Here is a 25,055-nt window from a genome sequence, read left to right as displayed (position 1 = left end):
ATCCCAGCTACTCTGGAGGCTGAGGCAGGAGAATCAGGAGAATCGCTTGAACCCAGGAGGCGGAGGTTGCAGTGAACCGAGATTGTGCCATTACACTCTAGCCTGGGCAACAAGAGCAAGACTCCATCTCAAAACAAAACAAAACAAAACAAAAACAAAAACAAATAAAAAAATTAAAAAGGAGGACAGATTGGGCTCATGCCTGTGATCCAGCACTTTGGGAGGCTGAGGCGGGAGGATCACTTGAGCCCAGGAGTTTGAAGCTGTAGTAAGCAATGAATGCACCACTGCACTCCAGCCTAGGCAACGGAGTGAGAACCTTTGAAAAAAGAAGACAGACTTTTAAAGAAATCAATGAACAAATATACATGTACACATGGATACAAGAAACCAGTAACTGTGATTGCATCTAAGGTGGGGAATTACATAGCTAAGTGTCAGGAACAGACAGGAGACTTATTTTTCACTTTTTAAAACTTTTAAGTTGTTTCGTAAATATATAACCAATTCTAAAAATAAATACGTAATATAAAGTTAGGGGGGAATAAGCCAAAAAGGTAGTTTTCAGTGTACTTTCTGATGTCTTCCTAAAGACTTACACATCTGAAGGCTAGAATGTGGGATGCATGAGAGTAAGGACCGGGTGTCCCCAGCACCAAGACTAGGACCTGACACATTATCGGGGCATTAGAATTCCAGCTGTATCACAGGTCCTGCCCTGTCCTGTCTTATGAGCTTACAATACAGTTCATTCTAGCATGGAATGAAAAATACTTCAGGCTGGGTTCCGTGGCTCATGCCTGTACTCTCAATGCTTTGGGAGGCAGAGGCGGAAGGATAGCTTGAGGCCAGGCATTCAAGACCAGCCTGGTCAACATGGCAAGACCTCATATCTATTTACATATATATATATCTGTGTGTGTGTATATACACACATATATGTATATACACACATATATATCATAAAGTATATAAATATATATTTCAAGTCCCATCATTCTCCTCAATACAACACCTGGAAGGACCTGGAAGCCAGGTATGACTCTCTGCCTTGATTCCCAGCCATCTGTGCTAAGTGTGCAGGATTCACCAAACATAATACAGATTTCTTTAGGAAAAGCATTAACATCTAGCAAATCATGGCTTTCCTTACATTTCCTGGGAAATGAAGCAATCTCTCCCATATGCCTCTATCGACTGATACTTAATTCAATTTGATAACACGTTCAATGCAGCACAGTATAACCTCCCAAATCACTGAGCACAAGGGTCAGCAGCTTTTTCTGTAAAGTGCCAGACAGTGATGATTTTAGCACTGTGGGACACAGAGTCTCTATCACAGCTACTCAATCTGCCACTGGATGAGAAAGCAGCCATTGAAGATATGTAACAAATGAGTATGACTGTGTTCCAATAAAACTTCACAGAAATAGACTGTAGGCCAAATTTGACCTGTAGGCTCTAATTTGCCAACCTTCGATATAGCACATCAACCCTGTCACATAGGAAAGGCAGGTATTTCATCCTGTTTTATAGGCTGAGGGAATTGAGGCTCTGAGAGGCTAACTAGCCCAAGGTCACCCAGCTGGTAGTCGTGATTACAAAACAGGTTTCTAACTCCAATCCACTACCTTTGCACCAAGTTCCACTTTGTCTATTTTTTTTCCCCCCCACAAATGGCCAGTCCTCAGTCTCTGTAACCTCTTTGCTGTTAGGTGTCTACATTCATCATCCCTAATTTCTCCATGAAGATATGAGCTCTCCATCTTCAAGAGGTTTCGCCTAGCAAGCACCTCACAGCCTAGAGAAGGAGACACAGGCACCCATAGGTGGGTTAGATGGTTCTTTTCATTACATACACATACTCTACTTGAGTACAATCCTGAGTCTACAGTGATGAAAGCTGCCACCTTCCCAGGGCATAAGCACTGGCTTTGTCTCCAATGCAACTGCCCTCTCAGTTTCTTAGTCACTGTAAATAATTTTCCCAGCACACTGAAATCATTGGCCTGCTTTTCCTTCTGGAACCAGAGCTCCTTGAGGGTAGGGACAATCATGTATGTTCTTTCTCAGTGTCAAGTATGGCACAGGACACAAATAAGGTACAAATGAATCAATGAAAAGCAAATTTACAAAATGGGTTCCATCTGTTTCATTTCTTTCAGGAACAACCATTCCCAATGATTCTGTAAGAGACCTGACATCTTTCCTCTTTTAGTAATTACAAAAATCCCTGAAGGAGTCACCTATTTAACACTGGCTACAATTTACCCTGCTAGAAGGCATCACCATCAAGGAGTAAGCGAGTTAATCACAGACTGAAGGGAATCTGTACAGGTCTGTTGGAACATCGTGGGCTGTGAATGAGTTGACAAAGATGGGAACTGTCAGCTTTGAGAAGACTTTTCCACATCATACAAAGTCCTTAAAAACTGCTGGGAGCCACTGTGAATTCAGATTACTGAGCAGCAGGGAGTCCCTTGGACTAGGAATTAGAACAATTTATGCCCAAAGCCATATATATCATAGACTCTGACACTGGAGATGATAGCCCCGAAATGAAGGCATGATCATCCAAAAAACCCCTCTCTGCTCTGTCGGTGCCTGCCAAAATGCCAGTCAGTTTCAGCGAAGGCCGCATCTGGCTCCATCTTCTATTTAACAGCAGAATAAAGTCTTCCCTAAGCAGCTTTTGTAGAACATGATCAATTTAGCAAGGTTTGGACTTATTACAGAAAACCCTGCACACTCTCCCTGACAAGGTCAGATAAATCCAGACCTTAGTTGAAGAAACCACAATTCTGAGTTTTCTGTACAGATAAAGAGTAGGCAATGTATTCCTACCTCTACAACATCCTTCATTTTACAAAGGACTTGCTTCAGCTTTCCTTTAAAAAGACAGCTCCCCTGCCATGCTGGTGTTTATTTCTAGAATACTCTATGTACCCAGGGGAGAGGCTGGAGGCAGAAAAAAACCGAAGCATTGTGATCCAGGAACTGCCAATGGCCAAAAATCAGAGATCAACTAAGAAGTGTAACTTGAGTTTCCCAAAGCATGGGACAACTGAGAGTTTGCAAGATGACTTTAGTGAGTAGGAGAGTACTAAAGAGTGTTTCAGGGGTATACAGCATCGGATAACAACATATATACTAGGAAAGTCATCTCTTTTCAGTTCTCTTCAGTACTGCTTGGGTCAAAGAGAAACTCTCAGTGTGGTGGTGTTAAACAGCTCTCTAGGCTGGGTGCAGTGGCTCATACCTATAATCCCAGCACTTTGGGAGGCTGAGGCAGGCAGGTTGCTTGAGCAGAGGAGTTTGAGACTGGCCTGGGCAACATAGAGAGACCCTATCTCTACAAAAAATATAAAAATTAGCCGGGCATGGTGGCATGCGCCTGTAGTCTCAGCTACTCAGGAGGCTGAGGTGGGAGGATCACTTGAGCCTGGAGGCTGAGGTTTCAGTGAGCTGAGAATGTGCCACTGTACTCCAGCCTAGGTGACAGAGGGAGACTGTTTCAAAAAAAAAAAAGGAGTAAATTTAAAGAAAAATGTTTAGTAGGTGATACATGAGTCTAGCAAAAATCTTGATGGTTGTCCATGAATGGCAGACTCATGTGATGGGTGGCACCAGGCTGGGGCCACCAGTGTGGCAGCTGGCCCTCTCCAACGTGGCTCTTCCACATGTCAGCTGGGAGACCTTGGCTTTCTCACCTAGTTAATGAGAACATTCAAATAGTCATGTCTGTTCTTTCTTACTCTGGTGACTTAAACATTTCTGGAATTATGCCAGGCCATTAAAGAGTAGGATCTGGCTCGCCCCCACAATAATCTTCTTTCCTATTAGAGTTCCCAGAACCTAAAACATCACCTGGCAAAGACTTGGTGCTTGATCATGTTTATCGCCTGACTGAATACACTGAAAAAGAAAAACACTTCATTTTACCTATTTATCGTGTAAAGTGAGGCACCCCAGGGTTAAAGACACTGCGGCACAGTGTGAAGCAGGCAATGCCAGGAAGGAGAGCTGGCCATGCTGGCACCAGGAAAAACATACTCTCACATCCCAGGCTCAGGATCCTCTGCCACTACCTAACACCCAAGCTGTGCATTTGGGGGCCCTTATGTCTGAACACAGTGGCAAAGATTAATTGGATGGGGGACATGTCAGTGGATCCAGATAAACATTGCATCAGGGAAATGAAGTTTAATCTGGGGTTAGGAGTAAGGCACATCTCACAGTTTTCTGTTAATGTTCTCACTGATTTGAAAACTGGGATCTTGAGTTCTGATATCTTAGTCTTCAGGGTATAAAGTAAAATCCAAGAATAAACAACGTAAAACACTTTCATAGAATCTCATAGACACATCTCACCTCACTTCTCCTGACTTACTGATTTCTGTCTTTTTTTTTTTTTTTTTTTTTTTTTGAGATGGAGTCTCGCTCTGTGAGCCAGGCTGGAATGTAGTGGTATAATCTTGGTTCACTGCCACCTCCGCCTCCTGGGTTCAAGCGCTTCTCCTGTCTCAGCCTCCTGAGTAGCTGGGATTACAGGCATCTGCCACCATGCCTAGCTAATTTTTGTCTTTTTAGTAGAGACAGGGTTTCACCATGTTGGGCTGGTCTCAAACTCCTGACCTCAAGTGATCCCCCTGCCTCAGCCTCTCAAAGTGCTGGGATTACAGGCGCAAGCCGCTGCACCTGGCCAACTTACTGATTTCTGCCGACAGTAATTGCATCAGTCTAACCTCCTAGATGCCAACGCAAGTTTCATTCTCCTACTTGCTCATCACTCCTGTTAGCCAAAGGTGAAGAGGCACCAGCACTGGAGTCAACTTGTCCAAGTCTAAACAAACTGCACTGCCCAATATATGGCAATTTAAACTTAAATTGATTAAAGCCAAAGAAAATTCAAACTTCAGTTCTTCAGCCACACTAGCCACACTTCAAGTGCTCAACAGCTACATGTGGATAAGAACTACCATATTAGACAGCACAGCCTTAGGGGACTTACATCCCTAAAAACTAATCCCTAAAAACCCAATCCCAGTTGGGTTCAACATTTACTAGGAATGTAAAGTAAAAAGAAAAATTGTCACCAGGTGTAGGAGTTTGTATGATTTGGACCGCAGCTCCCCTCAGTCACCACACTGGGTCCAGGTCCTCCCTTCCTCTCCCTCCTGTTTCTGTAAAGGCTATTCTTTCATGCCCCACAGTCCCACCACCATCAGCTGCCACAGGAATCTTCTCAATTTCACACCAGGGATCAGGCTGTGCTGGTCTCATATTCACCAAATAAAATGTGAACTCTGACCGCCCCATGTGGTCCCAGCTGAACTTCCCAGTCCTGACACCCACGTCTTTGCCTGCACTCCAAATAACCAGCTCCTAGCCCCCATGCAAGCCCCATACAGCTTCATTCTGTCTTCCTTCCTGCTGTCCCCTTGGTGTGGAGCACACCCACGTCTGGGCTGCCTGATGAACCCTTCTCTGCCCTCAGGGCCGGTTCAAGTGTCCCCTTTCCAGGAAAGCACTGGGGCCCATGAGCCCATGCCTTCCAGACTCCCTTCAAATTCAGAGGCAGGTTCCCCCGCAGAGTTTTTCAGAACTATTTGTAGGGGGTTTTTAGGGTGTGCACCAGAGCTTTGAAAACCACCAGGTGCCCTTCCCACCAGACCTACTGATCAGAGAAATCATGCAGCACAGTTTGGCCTGCAGAGGGCTTGGGAGCAGGGCTTACAATAGTAGTCCCAGTCTCATTAAAAGCTGCCTTTTGGGGTAAATCTATGGTGGTTAAAATCCATACTCACTCTTCAAAGAGCACAGCCTTCTCTCCCAACTGCTACTGGCTCTGGCAGAAGCTGAAAATGAGATTCTGGAATCACAAGAAATAAAATGACACAGTATTAACTCATACTAGCGAATATGAATGAAGTGCTAACAGCCGGCCAAATTGCTGGCTTCAGTGAAGGTGTAGTGCTGTCTTCCTCAGCACAGGCAAAGTACAAACAGCTTGTGGCTTTATACTACAAGTCTCTTGTAGTATAAACAAGGCTTTATACTTTATAGCCTCTTGTTCAGGTCACCTACGCCAGTGAGGCAATAAGGCAAATGTGCACAAAGGGCAGGGCTTGACAGAGGTCAAAGAAGAAATCTGGTGAGTCATCCAGCATGGAACGATAGTTAAAGCTCTCCTCCACTGGGGTTAGGGCTTACCTAAACAGTGTGTTCAGAAAGGAATGGAAGCAAGGCAGCAACCAATGGGCAAGTGAGGATAATATTGTTACCAGAGTGATGGCACTGGTACTGTCAGGGGAGCCGCACTGCTCCAAAACTGGGCCAGGCAGAAGCAGGGAGGCACTACAAACTGCCCAGCAGCCAGAGAATGAGATGAGCAAAGGAAATGAAATCAGCAAAACCCCTGAATTGTTTCAGATGAAGAGTTAAATATAAAAAATAAAACCATCAAAGTTCTAGGAGGAAACATGAGAATCCTATTTTAAAAATATCTCCATAGGAAAGGGCTTTCTAAGTAATGTCTAACATTCAGAGGCCATAACAAAAAGAGTATTAGTTGCATAAAAAAGGTTTTAAATTTCCACCTGGAAAGAGATACAATAAATAAGATTAAAATTTGTAAATACATAATAGAGACAACATAGTAATTTCCTTAATGTATAAAGGGTTCCCACAAATCAAGACCAACAACAGCAAAACCTAATAGAAAAATGAGCAAATGATCTGAACAGATAATTCACCACAAAGGAAATCCAAATGACTCTTAAACATATAAAAAGATGCTCAATCTTATTTATAACAAGAGATATGCAAATTAAATCTACAGGGTGATGGTGATCTTCCTTTATTGTACTGGTAAAGAACAAGAAGTTTAATACAGACTGTGCCATTGAGGCAATGGAAAAATAGATGCTCTCATATAATGTACCAATTTGCATTCTCATCAGCAAACTCTACAGATTGCAATTCGGCAAAATCTGTGGCTATGTAAAATGCACATATCCTTGACCTAATGATCATCTCTTTTTTTTTTTTTTTGAGATGGAGTTTCACTCTTGTTGCCCAGGCTGGAGTGCAATGGCGCGATCTCAGCTCACTGCAACCTCCGCTTCCTGGGTTCAAGCTATTCTCCTGCCTCAGCCTCCCGAGTAGCTGGGATTACAGGCATGCGCCACCACGCCTGGCTAATTTTGTATTTTCAGTAGAGACAGGGTTTCTCCATGTTGGTCAGGCTGGTCTTCGAACTCCCGGCCTCAGGTGATCTGCCTGCCTTGGCTTCCCAAAGTGCTAGGATTACAGGTGTGAGCCACCATGCCTGGCTATGATCTTTTCTTCTAGGAATTTATCTGTGTTTATGCCTGATTATGTGTGAAAATGTTTGTGTAAGAGTATTATAATAGTATTCATAATGGCAAAAGATTGGAAATAATTCACATGCTCACATATAATGAACTTAAAGTTAAGTAAATGATGATATAGCTTTGCAAAGAAATACATGTAGCCATTAAATACAAATAGAAATTAAATATAAGCCATCTGAATAATGAGACAGTCCTATTTGTTCCTATGGGTAATGACCTCCAAGGTCATTAACTCAAAAAAGCATGGAACAGAAGACAGTGGTTAAGAGTAATACCTCTAATATTGAAAAACAGAGAGTGAGAGAGAAAACATATTTGTTATGCTTATGTATGTGGGAAATCCTTCTGAATGGACACAAAAGAAATTGGCCATGATTATAGTTAGCACTGGGAAACTGCAGGACTGGGGACAGAGATGAGAGGGAGACTTTTCACTGATACCTTCTGTCCCTTTTGAAGTGCTACTATGTGCATATTTAATGAAAAACTACAATATAGGCTGGGCATTGTGGCTCACGCCTGTAATCCCAGCACTTTGGGAGGCCAAGGCGGGCGGATCACTTGAGGCCAGGAGTTCGAGACCAGTCTGGCCAACACGGTGAAACCCCAACTCTACTAGAAATACAAAAATTAGCCAGGTGTGGTGCTGTGTGCCTGTAGTCCCAGCAACTCAGGAGGCTGAGGCACGAGGATCACTTGACTGGGAGGTGGAGGTTGCAACGAGCCATGACTGTGCCATTGTACTCTAGCCTGGATGACAGAGCGAGACTGTCTCAAAAACAAACAAACAAACAAAAATACTACAATATAAACTCCTCAAATAAAGTAGTCCATCTGTATTGTTCAGTATGGTAGCCACTAGTCACATGTGGCTGCTTAAAATTAAATTGAAATTAAATAAAATTTAAAATTCGGATCCTCAGCTGCACTAGCCACATGTCAAATGCTCAGTAGCCACTAGTTTGTGGTTATCATATTGGACAGCAGAAATATAGAACATTTCCCTTATCACAAAAGTTCTACTGGCCAGTCCCAGACTCTACACTAGTTCAAGAGGCCAGGCACCGTAGCGCACACTTGTAATCCCAGCACTTTGGGAGGCTGAAGCAGGAGGATCACTTTGAGCCCAGGAGTTCGAGACAAGCCTGGGCAACGTAGCAAGACCCCATCTCTGTTAAAAATACAAAAATTAGTCGGGTGTGGTGGTACATGCCTGTAGTCCCAGCTAGAATCCCTTGAACCTGGGAGGCAGAGGTTGCAGTGAGCCAAGATCAGGCCACTGCACTCCAGCCTGGGTGACACAGTAAGACTCTGTCTCAAAAAAAAAAAAAAAAAAAAAAAAAAGCCCATTAGAGACAGCAACCAAATATTAACTGTTTTGCATTATGAGGGAAGAAATACAAATGTGAATGCTGGAAGGATGGAGGATGAAACTCCCTCCATCTCCACACATGCTATGCAGCCTAGCAGCCCACTCTATTAACATTCAATGATGACTGGGGGACTACTGCCTACGTGACTGTCCAGAAGTTATGCCTGCATGGCAGGAACTTTAGTCCTTAAGACTCAAAGTCCAGTAGTCTAAGATAGAAGATAGGAATTTAAATTTTTCTAATGATAAACGTTCTTATCATTCTATCCTGGAAACACATGACCATCCATAAACCACAAATTCTTATCTCCTTTGTGGTTCTGGGAGAGGTACTGGTTAGATGGTTCACTCTCTCTTGCTTTGCACCAAAACTCTGACAACTGGTTCCTCATGGGGGTTCTCATTCAAGAACCAGTCTAGCCCACAGTCCCTCCCTGCTTTGGCCACCTGGGCAGCACCGTGGGAAAGAGAAGTCAGTCCAGTGAGGCTTGTCCTGTGGGTGGAAGGATCAGAGAGAACCAGAAAGCAGTGCTACCTGATCCTCTAGAGAAGTGACAGGCAGAGGGGGGACAGGCAGGCAGATCAGTCTGAGGCTCAGCTGGAAGGCAGGGGGGTTGTGTATCCTGTGGTACAGCTTTTAACAAATCACACTGGCCAAGAAGCAAGGCAATGAAACATGTCACACATGCACTGACCTAGCAACATCAGCCTCTTTGGTCAAGATGTAGGCTGTGGTGATAGTCTGGAATAACCGCCTGCTTGAAAACATGTTTAAAACAAGACAACCCTACAGAAATACAAGCCAGTCCCTGCTGGATAAAACAGGAGCCAAAAGCCACTTGACCCTTTACCTTCAAGGAGCCCAAAGTCTTCAGGCTCTAGTGGAGCCCACAACAGGCTTTGATCTGAACATTTCTCACTGAATTAGCATGAATACATGTACTGTCATCAGCCAGGTCACCCCTCAACGGTAAAGTGCTAGAAAGAGCATCATGTACGTGACTATTTGCCACATGGCTGAAAGGAATTAAAATAGCTCTCTATTGGTGTGCTATATAGCAGACAGCAAAAATAGAACCTCAGCACCCAAAACATTCTCTGTTGGCCAAACTTGTACTTTTAAATAAGAGGAAAAGCAGGGAGGTCAAAGATGCTTTTGCCCCTCCCTCCCTCCCTCCCTCCCTCCCTCCCTTTCTTCCTTCCTTCCTTCCCTCTTCCAAGACAGGGTCTCCCTCTGGTGCCCGGGCTACAGTGCAGTGGCACCATCTCAGCTCACTGCAACCTCTGCTTCCAGGGTTCAAACAATTCTCATGCCTCCTCCTCTCCAAGTAGCTGGGACTACAGGCATGCACCACCACGCCTGGCTAATTTTTGTATTTTTAGTAGAGACAGGGTTTTGCCATGTTAGCCAGGCTGGCCTCAAACTCCTGGCCTCAAATGATCCACCTGCCTTGGCCTCCCAAAGTGCTGGGATTATAGGCGTGAGCCACCGTGCCCAGCCTGGGGTTTTGCCTTTCTAAAGGAGGTGAAGTGGCCAGGTGCAGTGGCTCATGGCTGTAATCCCAGCACTTTGGGAGGCCCAGCTGGGTGAATTACCTAAGGTTAGGAGCTCAAGACCAGCCTGGCCAACATGGTGAAATCCTGTCTCTACTAAAAATACACAATTAGCCAGGTGTGGGGGCGGGCACCTGTAATCTCAGCTACTCAGGAGGTTGAGGCAGGAGAATCACTTGAACCTGGGAGGCAGAGGCTGCGATGAGCTGAGATGGAGCCATTGCACTCTAGCCTGGGTGACAGAGCAAGACTCCGTCTCAAAACACAAACAAAAAAAAGGAGATGAAGTTGGTCTACGGTACTTTCTAACTGCAGGAACAAAGTTGATGTTAAACAAGAAAAGGAGCCCTGTTAATAAACACTGGCAGACTTTAGCAGGACAAGACTTCCCACTCCCAGCACAAAGTCTAGCATTCAGGGTCCTTGTGAGCTGATCCACATCTTCTTTCTAGCCAGAATCTCCTCTCCGGAGACCTCAGTAGCCCAAGAAGATGAACACCAGAAAAAAGGATATATGGTAAAGCCACACTCAGAATTTCATAGCTAAGAGTAAAATACAGTTTTGTTTAGTACTTTATCCAAATAAACAAAACAAAAATCAAATCTATCTATTTTAAAAGCAATAGTAAATACTAAGCAAAATTTAGGTTATAATTACACTTGTGTGCTTTTTTTTTTTAATTTGGGACAGTGTCTTGCTCTGTTGCCCAGGTTAGATTGCAGTAGCGCACTGCAGCCTCGACCTCCTGGGCCCAAGTGATCCTTCCACCTCAGCCTCATGAGTAGCTGGGACCACAGGCATGCACCACCATGCCCAGCTAATTTTTCACTTTTTGTAGAGATGGGGTCTCTCTATGTTACCCAGGCTGTTCTCAACCCCTGGCCTCAAGAATCTTCTTGCCTTGCCCTCCCAAAGTGCTGGGATTATAGGTGCGAGCCACCATGCTCAGCCCTGTGCGAATTCTTAGAACAAAGACTTGATCTCGTGTAAACTGTTTTACAGTATAAGTCTTTCCAATTAACATTTGGTCATCACTGTGCTATCATAAGCCATTTTTGCAAAAATATCTTAGGGCCTCACTGATTTCTCCAGGGCCTCTCAATTCTTTGATTTTCAAGTCTCTCCCCTAAAGGAGTGTTCATCCCTTCTCTTCATCAATTGTTGGCAGATCTCACATTGCCAGATCCTATTATTGCTTTGACATGTCATCCAAGCAGTTCTCCAACATCACTGGCTTTGATTTCATGAGATATTGCCTCTCTTAAGAGTTGCAATTTTACTTTCCATTAAACATATGACGACCAGAGAGAGACCCAGAGTCAAAATATGGATGCTCCTGGAGCCTAACTGACCATCAGGGTTGAAAACAGAGGGAGAGATGATGAAGTAGGACCTAATTTTGCACATGGCTAGTCCATTAATGAGTATTTTCCTGTTATGAAAACTTCTGCTTCCCAGTCAGGCGCAGTGGCTCACGCCTGTAATCCCAGCACTTTGGGAGGCTGAGGCAGGTGGATCACTTGAGGTTCGAGACTAGCCTGGCCAATATGGTGAAATCCTGTCTCTAACTAAAAATACAAAAAAATTAGCCAGGCATGGTGGCACACACCTGTAGTCCCAGCTACTAAGAAGGCTGAGGCATGAGAATCCCTTGAACTCGAGAGGCAGAGGCTGCAGTGAGCCGAGTTCGCGCCACTGCACTCCAGCCTGGGCAACAGAATGAGACTCTGTCTCAAAAAAAAAAAAAAAAAAAAAAAAAAAAAAAAGAAAACTTTTGCTTCCCATCCACAATACGGAAACTGTGGAGAATCAGATGCTAGATACACTTAATAATCTGACTCCCTTATGACTATGCCTGCACTGGCTTTCTGGGTTTTTTTCTCTATTTTCTCCACTCTCTCTACCTGTAAGACATTAAGACATCCTCTGTTTACCCCGTTATCCTTTAAAAAATCTTTCTGGTGGAGCTAGAAGTTACCTCCTTCACTTAGCCTTTCCTCAATCCCCCAGTAACCTTTGTTTCATCCTCCATGCCCCAGAATATTTGGTATGAATACTTCCTTCTCAAGACACTTGTGATTTGTATCTTGCGATGAAAACACTGGCTGGACTCTCCACTACGCTGCAAGCCCCTCAAAAAGAAGTTTGACCACATCTTTGCCTCTGTCACAATACTTAGTATCCATTGTGCCTTGCCCTTGGCGGACTTGGTCAATGCCAAATGATAAGCTGGAAAGCCAAAACAGAACCAACTGCTGACTGATAAGAAACCACTGCCTGCACCCATCACACAGACTTAGGGGGAGAAGTCATGAATCAACAGGGCTGCCCTACCAGTGTCAACACAGGCCATTCCTTCACTCTGCTCATACGGCCACCAATGAAAGAAACATTCATCAGAGCGTATAGTTTTAGAAGTTTTAGTTTGGATGGGCAGCTGGGTCCTAGAGAAGTTAAGCAAGCTGCTCAATGTTACACAGCTTTCTCTTCCTCTCTACTAATTCACCAGTGGCTGGCAGTGGCTCTCAGCATGATGTTGAAGGCACTTAGGATTTGGTGCCTGCCCATCTCTCAAGAGTCATCTTCTTCTATCACTGCCTATCACCTGCCCGCCATCCCTTCCCATAACGATCTGTAATCCCCAGACACACCGTGCTCTCCCATACCTCCAGGACTTTGGCACACCTGCTCCCCTCTCCCCAACACACCTATTCTCCCTCTTGCCTGGCGAGCTGCAGCCCATCCTAAAAGTCTTGATTATTAAAGCCCTGCCCCTCTCTATAAATGCTCCTCTGACAGTTCAGTTTTGCAGCTCAACAACCTGGGTTCAAATTTCTGCTCTGCCACTGACCACTGTGACTCTGTTCTGGTTACATGCTTGCCATGTGACTGTAGCAAGGGACCTAACCTCTTAGAATTCTACCTCAGTGTGAGGATGAAATGGGATGATGCAAGGAAACGGTTCAAAGCAGTGACAGGCAGATATTAAGCAGTCACTCTGCACTGCTGGGATCTTGCCTGACTTCACAGGCATTAGGCAGCCCTGCCATACCTCCACCACCCTGCATGGCCACTGCTCAGGCCTATGGAGATGCCTGAGTAGTCTCTGGGCAGAGTCTGAATTGCCATCTTTATACTCTCAGAATCCAGTCCCATCCCCAGACTTCATCATATGTAAGGTCTGAATCCTTTTCTGGATATATCACAAGGCAAACACCCAATGCCAACAGCCAAACAGCCACAGCTTCTGGAAAAATGCCTCAGAGCAAAGTTGCTGTTAATGTATTACTTAAAAAGAAGAGGATCCCAACCCGCAGCAGTGTAAGAACCTCTACCCATACCTCCTGAGTGCTGTCCTGCTCCCCTGAATCAGCAGTTTCCTTGGCACAGTACCAGCGAGTCGCACAAAAGCTCATGACAGACCCCAAACCCATCCAACCACAGGCAGCAACACCCTACGTGGCCTCTAGGATTGGGAAGCGTCAAATAGGATCCAGAGGGTTTCTAAGAGTCTGGTTTAGGAGAATACCTTGATCTTCTTGGAAGAGGCAACTACATGCAAGGTCAGAAAGGACTTTAATGTTGTGAAAATCATGTCCGGTTTCAGTTTCTCAACTGTGGCACAAGTGACATTGGAGGCCATATAATTCTTTGTTGTGGCACTGTCCTGTGCATTGTAGGACATTTAGCAGCATCCCTGGCCTCTATTCACTTGATATTACCTACAAGTTGTGACAACCGACAACAAAAAAATTTAAAACTTACCCAGGTTTGGCCGGGCACGGTGGCTCACATCTGCAATCCCAGCACTTTGGGAGGTCAAGGGGGGCGGATCACCTGAGGTCAGGAGTTCGAGACCAGCCTGACAAACATGGAGAAACCCCGTCTCTATTAAAAATACAAAATTAGCCAGGCATGCTGGTGCATGCCTATAATCCCAGTTCCTCGGGAGGCTGAGGCAGGAGAATCGCTTGAACCCGGGAGATGGAGGTTGCGGTGAGCTGAGATCACACCACTGTACTCCAGCCTGGGCGACAGAGCGAGACTCATCTAAAAATAAATAAATAAATAAATTACCCAGCTTTGGTGGTGCACACCTGTAGCCCCAGTTACTTAGGAGGCTGAGGTAGCAGGATTGCTTGAGCCCGGGTGTTTAAAGTTACAGTGAGCTATGATTGCTCCACTGCACTCCAGCATGGGTAACAGAGTGAGACTCTGTCTCTAAAAAAAAAAAAAAAAAAAATTTAAGACTCAAATACGAGAAATTTTTTAATGATTTTTTTTTTCAACTTGCAGAACTAGCTTCCCGGCATCCTCCAAACACTTAGCTTTGATGGGGGATGTCCTTGCCTCTTTTCTTTTGAACACTCATCACAGTAATAATTGATCTAATCACCAAAATCACCAGGAGTTTCATAAAAAGTATGACATAGTGTGCCGGGTGTGGTGGTGCACACTTGTAGTCCCAGCTACTTGGGAGGCTGAGGTGGGAGAATCACTTGAGCCCAAGAGTTCCAGGCCAGCTTGAGTAGGAAACATAGTGAGACTTCATCTCTAAAAAATAAACTTTTTTTAAAGAATATGACATAGTGAAGCTGATTTCCACTCTTAGCTGCCTGCTAGCCTACTAGGATAAACACTCATCCTTTATTTATTTTTTTATTTTCTGAGACTGGGTCTTACTTTGTCACCTAGGCTGGAGTGCAGTGGCGCAATCTCAGCTCACTGCAACCTCGACCTCCCAGGCTCAAGCAATCCTCCCACCTCAGGCTCCCAAGTAGCTGGGACTATAGGTGCGCAACACCACTCCCAGGTAATTTTTTTTTTTTTTTTTTTTTTTTTTTGGTAGAGATGGGGTTTCGCCATGTTGCCCAGGCTAGTCTTGAACTCCTGGGTTCAGGTTATCCTCTTGCCTTGGCCTCTCAAAGTGCTGGCCACTTTGAGGTGTGAGCCCACAACACCCAGTCAAAACACTCATGCTTGCCTCTCTTCCCTCTAAACCCAAAGATAATCTTTGAGTCTAACCTCTTGCCCCCAGGATAGACCTCACCCAACACATACTGCAAACCAGGATCACCTCTAAGGACAAGGTTTTTCTCACATCAAGTTTCAGAATTACTTCCCAGTTGCACAAACTGCATTCCCATCTTTTACTCTAGGTTTGCAGATGCTCACAGAACTCAAAGGTCACACATTTTAAAAGCTAAAAAAAAAAAAAAACAGAAGGGCAATTCTGTCTCTAACTACAAAGACAATGGGTAATTTAGAGTTGAAGAAAGCCACAGAATGTGTCGAAAAATGCAAAATAATAAAAATAATAAAAAGATGAAAATAGAGTTGGAGAAAGTCTCATAGGCCTTTCTGAGCACAAAAAATGGTTAACTTCTGCAGAGTCAGTGTGAGCCATTTATTAATGATTTTTTTCCAGTAATTCAAGGTAATGGTCAATTACCACTCTTCATAATAACAGCTGCTGCTTTCTGAGTGCTTAACACATGCTGGGCCCTGTGCATTATTTTATCTAAATATTGCCACTACCCTCTAAAGTGGGTACTGTTACCAGAAGCTGAGCGGCCCTTGCTAGTCTGAGAACGAAATTTTAGAAAAATAAATTGGTGCTGGAAACACAGGTGATTAATTTCTCTTATTTATAATTTCCTATATTATAACAATGTTCTTGATAAGAATTTGTTGAAACTGGGTAAAAAGTCTAGTGGTTCGAGGCCGGGTGGGGGAGGTTGGGGGGAGGGGAGTGATTCTGAGGCCAGAGTCACTTCGTGTCCTGGGAAGGGACCACCTCTGGAAGCATCATATTCCTACTCTCAGGAATGGGCACAGCGGTGGTACCTACCTCAAGGGGCCGTTGGGGAAACTATGGCAGGTAATTCTTTTAAGGGGCTTAGGACAAGGTCTGGCACACAATATTTGCTTATTCTATGTCAGCTCTTATTCATTACAAACTATTTTAAACTCTTAGCCAGGTGGAGCCACTAGGGATTTCTGAGCAGGCAGGAGCAGCGGGGAGTGGGGTGGTGAGATAAATGCGGGCCTCCAGGTCCCAGCTGGAGTAAGACCTCCCCTTTATTTCCTCTTCTTAACCACCCAGCTCCTGGAGCACACAAAAGGCTCAAAATACATATTCCCTGCATGCACAGTATCTAGACCCTCTGGCATCCTCTTCCTCCCCCACTCCCCCATGTCTCACTATGTCAGCCGGCCTCGCTGTGGGCTCAGGGGTGCAAACCCTGCACGTGCACTGCCCTGCAGCCGGCGTTACACAATCCGCATTTCTAAGGCAGAGGGGAAGCCCGTGTCGCCGTAGGCGGGGGACAGCAGGTTGCCGGCGAGTACCTGGCTGGATAGCACCCTGACTCAAGGGTTTCGACAAGGAGAGGGCGCAAGGGCACGGGAGCCGGGGTAGGCTGGGGAAAGGGAAACTGAAAGGCTGCTCGGGGAGGGGAGTATTAGCGGAGAGAGATCTGGGGGGCGGCGCGGAGGCGGCGCGTGACACGGAGCAAGATGCTGTCTGGGAGGGCGAGCTGCAGTCCTTCTCCAGGAAATGGGGGAAACGGGGCTGCAGGAGCCCCAAAATCCTCTCAGCACTGCGAGGGGCGCCTAAGGGCTGCTGCGGGCGCAGGGGGAGGGGAGGCGGAGTAGAAAGAGGGTGCAGGTCCCGACCCGTCCTCACTGTGTCCCCCGGCTTCAAGAGGCTGGCAGCCTGAACCCCGGACGTGGGGCGCCGGGGTTCGGGTATCTCAAACCTATCCAGGCAGCGGGAGGTGGGGGCAGCGTCCGCGCGGGGAGCAGAGTGGAAAGGCAGGTGCAGATCCCCGACTCTTTCCACCCGATGCGCCGCTGCCAGGAGGCACTGGGGGAGAGGTCACGGGGCCATCAAGGCGCCCTATCCCCCTAGGGGCGCACCACCGCCCATCCGCCCGCCCCCGCTCACCTGACCGGCCTCAGCCGCCTGGGTCCCGCCGCCCGGCCTGGACCCCGGTCCTCGGTCTCTAGCCCCGGACTCGGACCTGCCGCGGCGCTCCTACCCGCGCCGCTCCCAGCTCGGGCGCCCAGCCCAGCTGGACTCCTTAAAGGCGCAGCGTGCCGGTTCGCGTCCTCCGACAGAAAAGTCGGCCCGGCGCGGCCCCGGCGCCGCGCGCTGTCCCCCAGCGGCCGCGCTCTGTTTAGGGGCTCCGGGGCGCTTCCGGGGCGCTTATCCCCAGCTCCTCCGCGCGCGGGCTCACAGAGTTAAATCCGGAGGATACAGTTAGCGTTCCGCACAACCCGACGCCGGCAGCTGTCTCCTAGCACCCGAGAGCCAGGGCAAGAGCAGGATCGCTTAACGAGGTACTGGGGGTGGAGCCCGAGCGCCCGGTCCCGCCCCCGGCGCCCCGCCCCCGAGCGCACACGGTGGCGGGGCTCGGGGAGGGCCTCTGAGCCCGCAGAGCCACACACAGTTCCACATCCCCGGCCCGAATTCTTCCCGGCACTGTTTCACTTATGGAGCACCTACTGTGTGCCTGGCGCGGCTGGGCGTTAAACTCGCCAAAGTGACTCAGACAGGGTCTCTGGATCTCTGCCCCGAAAGGCATCAGAGAGAAAGGGACAGGCAGGGGTTCTCAGGCAGCAAAGCAACACTGCTTGACATCGGTTGTCTCACGTAATCCTATGAGGTAGGCACTGGGGTCGGCTTCTTTTCTCAGAAGATACCGATGCTCAGGGAGGTGAGGGACTTGCCCTGGATAGTCTAGGAAATGGAAGAAATGGGGGCGCAGGAGCCCCCAGATCCTCTAGACACTGCGAGGATTCCACCCCAATGAACACCGTAGGCGCTCGTGCTCCCCCCCTGGCTTTCGGGTGCTTGGAGACAGTTGCCGGCGTCGGGTAGTGCGGGACGTCAGTCTGTAAGGACAGAACTGGGAATTCCAACTCAGGATCGTCTGACTCCAAAGCTATGCGGGAGAAATGGGCTTCTGGAAAGGCCTTTGGACACCTCTAGTTAAACCCCTGCTATGGTCATTTCTTTCTTTTAGGGACAGTTAAACCCCAGCTTGGCCTGGCTACTCTTCCCTGTTTTTCATGTCTCAGTTTAGCTGCCACTTCCTGCAGGAAGCCTTCAGTAAGCCCTCTTTGGGCTCGTACTGCACTGTGGGCTTCTTTCATCAAAACATATATTCGTTCATTTAACAGATATTTACTACACCTGTTAGGGGCCTCAGTGGCACCCAGGTCTTCCTGCTGCACTGAGTGCTTGGCCTGCTTGTCTGCCTGCCATTCCAGACATTAAGGGGCCAGGGCCCAGCAGGATTCCCTTGGCCGTTTAAATCCACCACAAAGGCAGCCTTTGGGCCTCAGCCTGCCAAGGCCTCAACGCTGGTGGAGCCTGGCTGAGTGGGGCAGGTTCTTGGTTTTAAGAATAGGACACGGTCAAGAAATCCCAGAGATGTGGCAAAAGGGCATCTCTGAAGCCACTAGTGAGCCCCATGCCTGTAAACCCTGCTCTGCAGGGCAGCTGGAATTCATCTGGAGTTTGGGACAGTCCCCCTGACTTGGGCTGGAACATTTTCCTTTAAATTGTTGGCTGCCTTATCACTCAGACTTCAAGGACTGCATGTGATTCACTTCAGGGAATGGCCCCCGAATTTCAGTGGCAATTTACTCACCAAAGTGGGTTGCTCAGTCCCACCTCTCTGGCTTTATCTCTCCTCATGGCCGAAGCAGAACCTTTCCAAGCCAGCAGTCCACCAACATCCCCAGAACAGGTCCATAGAGGTAGCACGAATTGTGGGGATTAAATGTCCTTCAGTCACTACTGGCTGCCTATTGGATTAGCATCTTGGGCTCAGGAACGTTCACCAAAACAGGAGTCCAGCAGATGAACAACTAAATAGACAATGAAATTGATGGAAGGCCCCAGCCTAGAAGCCATCAATACACTTTACCTGGTATAAAGTTTAAAACAATTGCTCTTTAGTCTTTTCATTTTCCCTCTCCAAAACCTTAAAAATGGGTAGTTCATCAGTTTGGTGGGTTTTTTATTTAACTCACAGCCCGTGACCCTGGGGGTCTGGAATTTCTATATCCTGAGGGTTTTTTTCCCCTCAGAGTTTTATGTTTAGAAACACCTTTTTGAGCCCCACGTGGGATTCACATTCTGGGTGACTTATCTCCACTCCACTGGATGACTGACAGGAGAGAAGCCTTATTAGCTCCAGTTTTACAGTGAAGGCGGCAAGAGGAGATAAGGGAACTCAACTCCGGCCCCTCCCTGAGTCGGTGATGCCCCTGAGTGCTGTCACTGAGGAATCAGGGCCTAGGTAGGAGGCCAGGGAGCAGTCCCAGGGGCCTGGTACTTTCCAGATGGTGCCTTTAGTCATCCCAAATAGAAACTCCTTATCAGTGGACAGGTCTCACTCTGGCATTAAGAAAGAGTTTTGAAACCTTTCTTCTGCCAGCAGTTGCAGCGGAACGCTCCAGGATTCACTTTGCCATGAAGCCTGTACATGTCTCCCACATGCAGCAGCACAGCTATCAGAGCTGAAGGGTGCCATTATTTAATGCGCACCTACTACCTTCAGCCACAGGGCATCAAATCACTTAGTCCTCACAATACGTAGTGAAATATGCTCACCTGTGAGATATACTAACCCACTTTACAGACACACCGAGGTGCAGAGGGGTTAATGAACTCACTCAAGATCCCACAGCCAGCACATGGCAGGGCCAGCAGTCAAAAGAGTTCACTCATTCATTTATATATCAAACATTACTGAGAACCTACTATATACTAGGTACTGTCTGGATGAACAGAGACACACTTCTTGCCCTCAAGGACTTAGAGTCTATTTATAATAATAAAATATTAGAAGCTATTTAATCAGGGAATCACACACAAGCTATGATGGAATCACACAAAAGCCATGTCAGCACATGGAAATGTGTGTAGGAGAAAAGTGAAAAACACAGATACCATGTGTACACAGACACCAGTTGGGCAGCGCCCCTGAGCTTATGAGTCATTTGTACCATCTATTCCTCAGGCATTTGCTGTGTGACAACTCTGAGCCAACCACTGAGCCCTCTGCCCAATCTGGAACTCCAACATCACTGCCTCCTAGCAGCCTTACCTGACTATCCAGGCAAAATTAATTTTTCCATTGTCCACACCCCTGTAGCACATTATATATGTGGATACGTTTATTTATTTAGGCAACTCTCAACTCACAGAGTTGTGAACTCCTTTTCCACTTCCATCTCCCCAGGAATACCTGAGATGGATAATTATTAAGAAATAAGTTTAAGCTGGGCACGGTGGCTCACACCTATAATCTCAGCACTTTGGGAGGCCGAGGCAGGAGGATCATCTGAGGTCAGGAGTTCATGAGGCATCTGCCCCTGTGATCCAATCACCTGCCAGGCTCTTTTTAACAACCAGCTCTTCTGGGAAATAATAGAATGAGAACTCACTCACCCACCACCCCTCCCCACCAAAGGGCATTAATCTATTCACAAGGGACCTGCCTTCATGACCCAAACACCCCCATTAAGCCCACCCCCAATACTGGGATCACATTTCTTTTCTTTTCTTTCTTTTTTTTTTTTTTTTTTACAAAAGTTTATTCTTAAATGTACAACAGCTCCAAGACAACACTTAATTCCAGCTTTAGGTGGCAAAAGATGTTATGGCAGGCAATATAGACGTTTAAATAAGGGTGAAATAAAGGGTCACCATCTCCTCAGGCACAAGGAACAGCTTACTTTTTGCCAGATTTCTTAATTCCACCTGTGGCCAAGGGCCCCTTCCCCGCGGCCTTCGCTTTTAGCTCCTCGAGTTTCTTCTGCTCCTCTTTTTGTTTCTGCTTGAAAGCCTTATCTTCCTCATCCATCTCCTTGGCCTGCTTCTTAGGCTGTTTCAGTGGCTTCTTCTTGCCACCTTCGCGGCCGGACATGGCGCCTGCCGCCCCTTCCCCAGACCCTGCCACCGGAAACCGGGATCACATTTCAATATGAGATTTGGAGGGGACAAACATTCAAACCATATCACCAAGGTCACACAGCTAGTCAGTGATACTGCCAGAATTCAAACAAAGTTTTGTATGTCTGAGCACAAAATCTATATTCTAACCATTCAGCCACCTGCTGCCATGACAAGTAATGGAATTAAATAAGGAGAATACAACAAAATCTCACCTTAAAAAGCTTGTACCCAGCATTTTATGAAATAATAACATTTTTAGGCTAAAAATACTTATTTCCAAATGCCTTAAAATATTGCTTATTCATTTATTTGTGAATTAAATGTTTACAAGCATTTACTTATGCATAGGACCCAAGCTGTGGTAGACAAAATTTTACTCCTTCCTTTAAGGAGAACAGTCTAAATTATATACACCTGAAAAAAGAACATCCATGCAAGAGTTAAGTAATAAGAACATATCATAAGGCAGCAAGTCAACATATGTCAACACATGTCATATGTAGTATATGATCATAGAAAGGACTCACTAATTAGGAAGTTCTAAGATTGTAATTCCTACTATATTGATTCATTCGCTGAAAATGCCAGTTGAGCATAGCACTAGGCCAGAGAGTGTCCTGGATGGGAAGGAAAGGGAGGACTTTGAGAGAGCAGTATCACTGCACCTGCAGCACTCTGATAAGCTCAGGCTTGCCAAGCACCTGGAGAGAAGTGGGAAGATGCTGTAGTCTGAATATGGTTTGTTGATCCCCACAAATCTCATGTAGAAATTTGATCCCCAATGTTGGAGGTGGAGCTTAATGCCAGGTGCTTGGGTCTCGAGGACAGATCACTCATGAATAGATGAATGCTCTCTGACAGGGAGGGGTGGTGAGTAAATGAGTTCTCACGATATTATTTCCCATGAGAGCTAGTGGGTATATCAAAATAGCCTGGCAACTCCCCACTCTCTCTCTCTCGCTTCCTCTTCTACCGTGTGATCTCTACACATGCACACTCTACTTCAACGTCCACTATGAAAGGAAACATCCTGAGGCCCTCACCAGATGGATGGTCTTGATCCTTCTAGCCAGCAGAATTATGAGCCAAATAAACCTTCCTTTTCTCCCCTCCTCTCCTCTCCTCTCCTCTCCTCCCCTCTCTCTCTCTCTCTGTCTTTCTTTTTGGCAGAGTCTTGCTCTGTTGCCCAGGCTGGAGTGCAGTGGCACAGTCCTGGCTCACTGCTACCTATGCCTCCTGGGTTCAAGCAATGCTCCTGTCTCAGCCTCCTGAGTAGCTGGGATTACAGGCACATGTCACCACACCCAGCTAATTTTTGTATTTTTAGTAGAGGCAGAGTTTTACCAGTTGGCCAGGCTGGTCTCAAACTCCTGACCTCAGGTGATCCTCCTGCCTCGGCCTCACAAAGTGTTGGGATTACAGGTGTGAGCCACCATGCCCGGCTTTATCTTATTTCTTAATAATTACCCAATCTCAAGTATTCCTTTATGGCGACATAAAATGGACTAAGACAGAAGGCGATGGAAAATTTCCAAAAGATTAACCTGGACCTTTAATAAGAGGTGAGGGATACTAACACCCAGAATGATTGGGACTCCACTGCTAAAGACAGAAAAGGTTAATGTAAATCCAAATTAGGATAAAAAAGATGAATGCAAAAGGAATGGAGCATATGGAATGTTAACAGATGGCAGAGGGAAAGCCAAACGACCAGTTTCCTATTTTACATCATCTTGATCATGGAGAACGATTTGATCAGGCAAAAATATCACAAAGAGGGAAACTGAGCTCAGGATAGGAAGAAAAGATGGAGAAAGAGCACACAAAAATTTAAATTAGTTCAAATTACCATATCAAGAGAAATTACTGCCCAAGATACTAAAAGGATATTTAAATGTGATCTCAAGAAACATATTCAGTGATCTTTGAGAAATTATGCTAGAAGATTTTAATGGGTGAGAGCCCCATTTCAAATAAAGGAGAAAGACTGATACACAGATCTCGAGACCAAGAGGTATGGTATTGATTTTTAGCAAAGTTCTGCATCTGATTGTTAAACTAAAACAAAAGAGGTAAGTACAAGAGCTCTTTTGGGTTCACTGTGAATAATCACACCAAAGGAATAATGTTTCACAGTTACTAGCATAAATAGACCTGGAGACCGTTGCAGAAAATTGCATACAGAATCTTGACTGTAGTAGGCTTTGAACAAAACATTTTATAATCTGTTTATGGAGAAGATGAAGTAATTTAGACTTTGAAATATCACAGTTTGGTGGAGTCATAGAAGGTTAAACAACAGTGGCCCAATTTTGTTTAATCTGACAAAATGAGACTGGAAGCAATTTTTTTCTTCCTTCCTCCCTCCCTCCCTCCCTCCCTCCCTTCGTTCCTTCCTTCATTCCTTCCTATCTCTCTCATTCTCTCTTTCTCTCTCTCTCTCTTTCTCTCTTTCTTTTCTTCATCTCATTATGTTGCCCAGGCTGGTCTTGAGCTGCTTGCCTCAAGCCATCCTCCTCCCTCAGCTTCCCAAAGTACTGGGATTACAGGCCTGAACCACCATGTCCTGCCTGGAAGCAATTTTCTAATAAAATGTTCTAGTTCTTTCTTCTTGAAATTTTTTTTTTTAATTGAGATGAACACAAATTCAGACTTCTCATTAAATTTTAAATTAAACAAAGCTAGGGAGAAAATTGAGATTCAAAACTGTTACAATAATTTGGAATACGCCAAAAACATTATGGTGAAATTTAACCATCCCACCTTTAAACTTTTAAAATCCGAATTGAAGGCTGGGCACAGTGGCTCACACCTGTAATCCCAGCACTTTGGGAGGCTGAGGTGGGCGGATCACGAGGTCAGGAGATCAAGACCATCCTGGCCAACATGGTGAAACCCCATCTCTACTAAAAATACAAAAAATTAGCTGGACATGGTGGTGTGTGCCTATGATCCCAGCTACTTGGGAGGCTGAGGTGGGAGAATCCCTTGAACCAGGGAGTCGGAGGTTGCAGCGAGCCGAGATAGTGCCACTGCACTCCAGCCTGGCGACAGAGCAAGACTTCATCTCAAAAAAAAAAAAAAAAAAAAAATCCAAATTGTATCTCAGCATATGGTAGACCAGATGCAGCCTTCTCAACTCATCTCTATTCTGGATAAAATAGACTTTTTCATATGTTGTTGGGCTGACATGTATCAAAATAAGAATAGGGGACAGTGAGCAACAAATAAATGTGAAATGCAGTGTTGTCCTGAGAACAAATGTTTATCGTACCCATAAACAATATTGGGAGACTAAACTTGGCCAGCTGTAACTTTGTGGAGCTGAACCTGAAAGCTCCATGTTTAGTGGGGACCCTCAAATGAGCTATGGCAGTGCCAGATGCTGGCGTGCCTTCACTACCATCATGTACAAAGAAGGATGCTCTCTGTAAACCACCCAGAATTCTCATAGATCATAATTCACCACATACGAGCTTAGTGAAAGAAGCCAGACACAAAAGAGCAGATACTGTATGAGCTCACTCGATAAAGTTCAAAAACAGAACAACTACTCTAAGATGTTAAAAATTAGAAGTGGTTGCCTTTGGGGGGAAATGACTGGAAGGGGGCTTGAGGCAGATATCTGAGGTGCCAGTAATTATTCTGTATCTTTATCTGGGGTGGTAGTTATCCAAGTGTATTCACTTGTGCAAATTTCTCAAACTACATACTTATGTGCAATTTTCTATATGTATGTTATGCTTAAATACAAATATATTCTTAACAATAAAGTCA

General features: G+C 45.8%; 2 protein-coding genes across 3 annotated transcripts in view; both read right to left on the bottom strand.

The window, feature by feature from the left end:
• The window catches only part of ABHD6 (abhydrolase domain containing 6, acylglycerol lipase), a 55,601-nt gene extending 37,922 nt beyond the window's left edge, over positions 1-17,679 (bottom strand). Inside the window, exons 1-2 of one of the 2 annotated variants that reach the window (XM_050778516.1) lie at positions 17,253-17,679; positions 5,808-5,872 (exon numbers count right to left, since the gene is read on the bottom strand). The gene's annotated coding sequence lies outside the window, so the exon portion shown is untranslated. The remainder of the gene's footprint in view (positions 1-5,807; positions 5,873-17,252) is intronic. The other variant, XM_050778517.1, reaches the window with a different exon arrangement.
• A 3,211-nt stretch (positions 17,680-20,890) lies between these two features.
• LOC126947633 (translation machinery-associated protein 7) lies at positions 20,891-21,296 on the bottom strand. Its single transcript, XM_050778518.1, has one exon. The coding sequence runs from the start codon at positions 21,247-21,249 to the stop codon at positions 21,055-21,057; it is 195 nt and encodes a 64-aa protein (XP_050634475.1). The 5' UTR covers positions 21,250-21,296; the 3' UTR covers positions 20,891-21,054.
• Positions 21,297-25,055: the final 3,759 nt, after the last annotated feature.

The sequence above is a fragment of the Macaca thibetana genome, chromosome 2, assembly GCF_024542745.1.
Source record: "Macaca thibetana thibetana isolate TM-01 chromosome 2, ASM2454274v1, whole genome shotgun sequence".
Classification (NCBI taxonomy): domain Eukaryota; kingdom Metazoa; phylum Chordata; class Mammalia; order Primates; family Cercopithecidae; genus Macaca; species Macaca thibetana.
This window is presented reverse-complemented; position numbering and strand designations above follow the sequence as displayed.

What these genes read in the sequence shown, in the direction of transcription:
- LOC126947633 (XM_050778518.1), bottom strand. Translation starts at nt 21,249, where the DNA reads ATGTCCGGCCGCGAAGGTGGCAAGAAGAAGCCACTGAAACAGCCTAAG.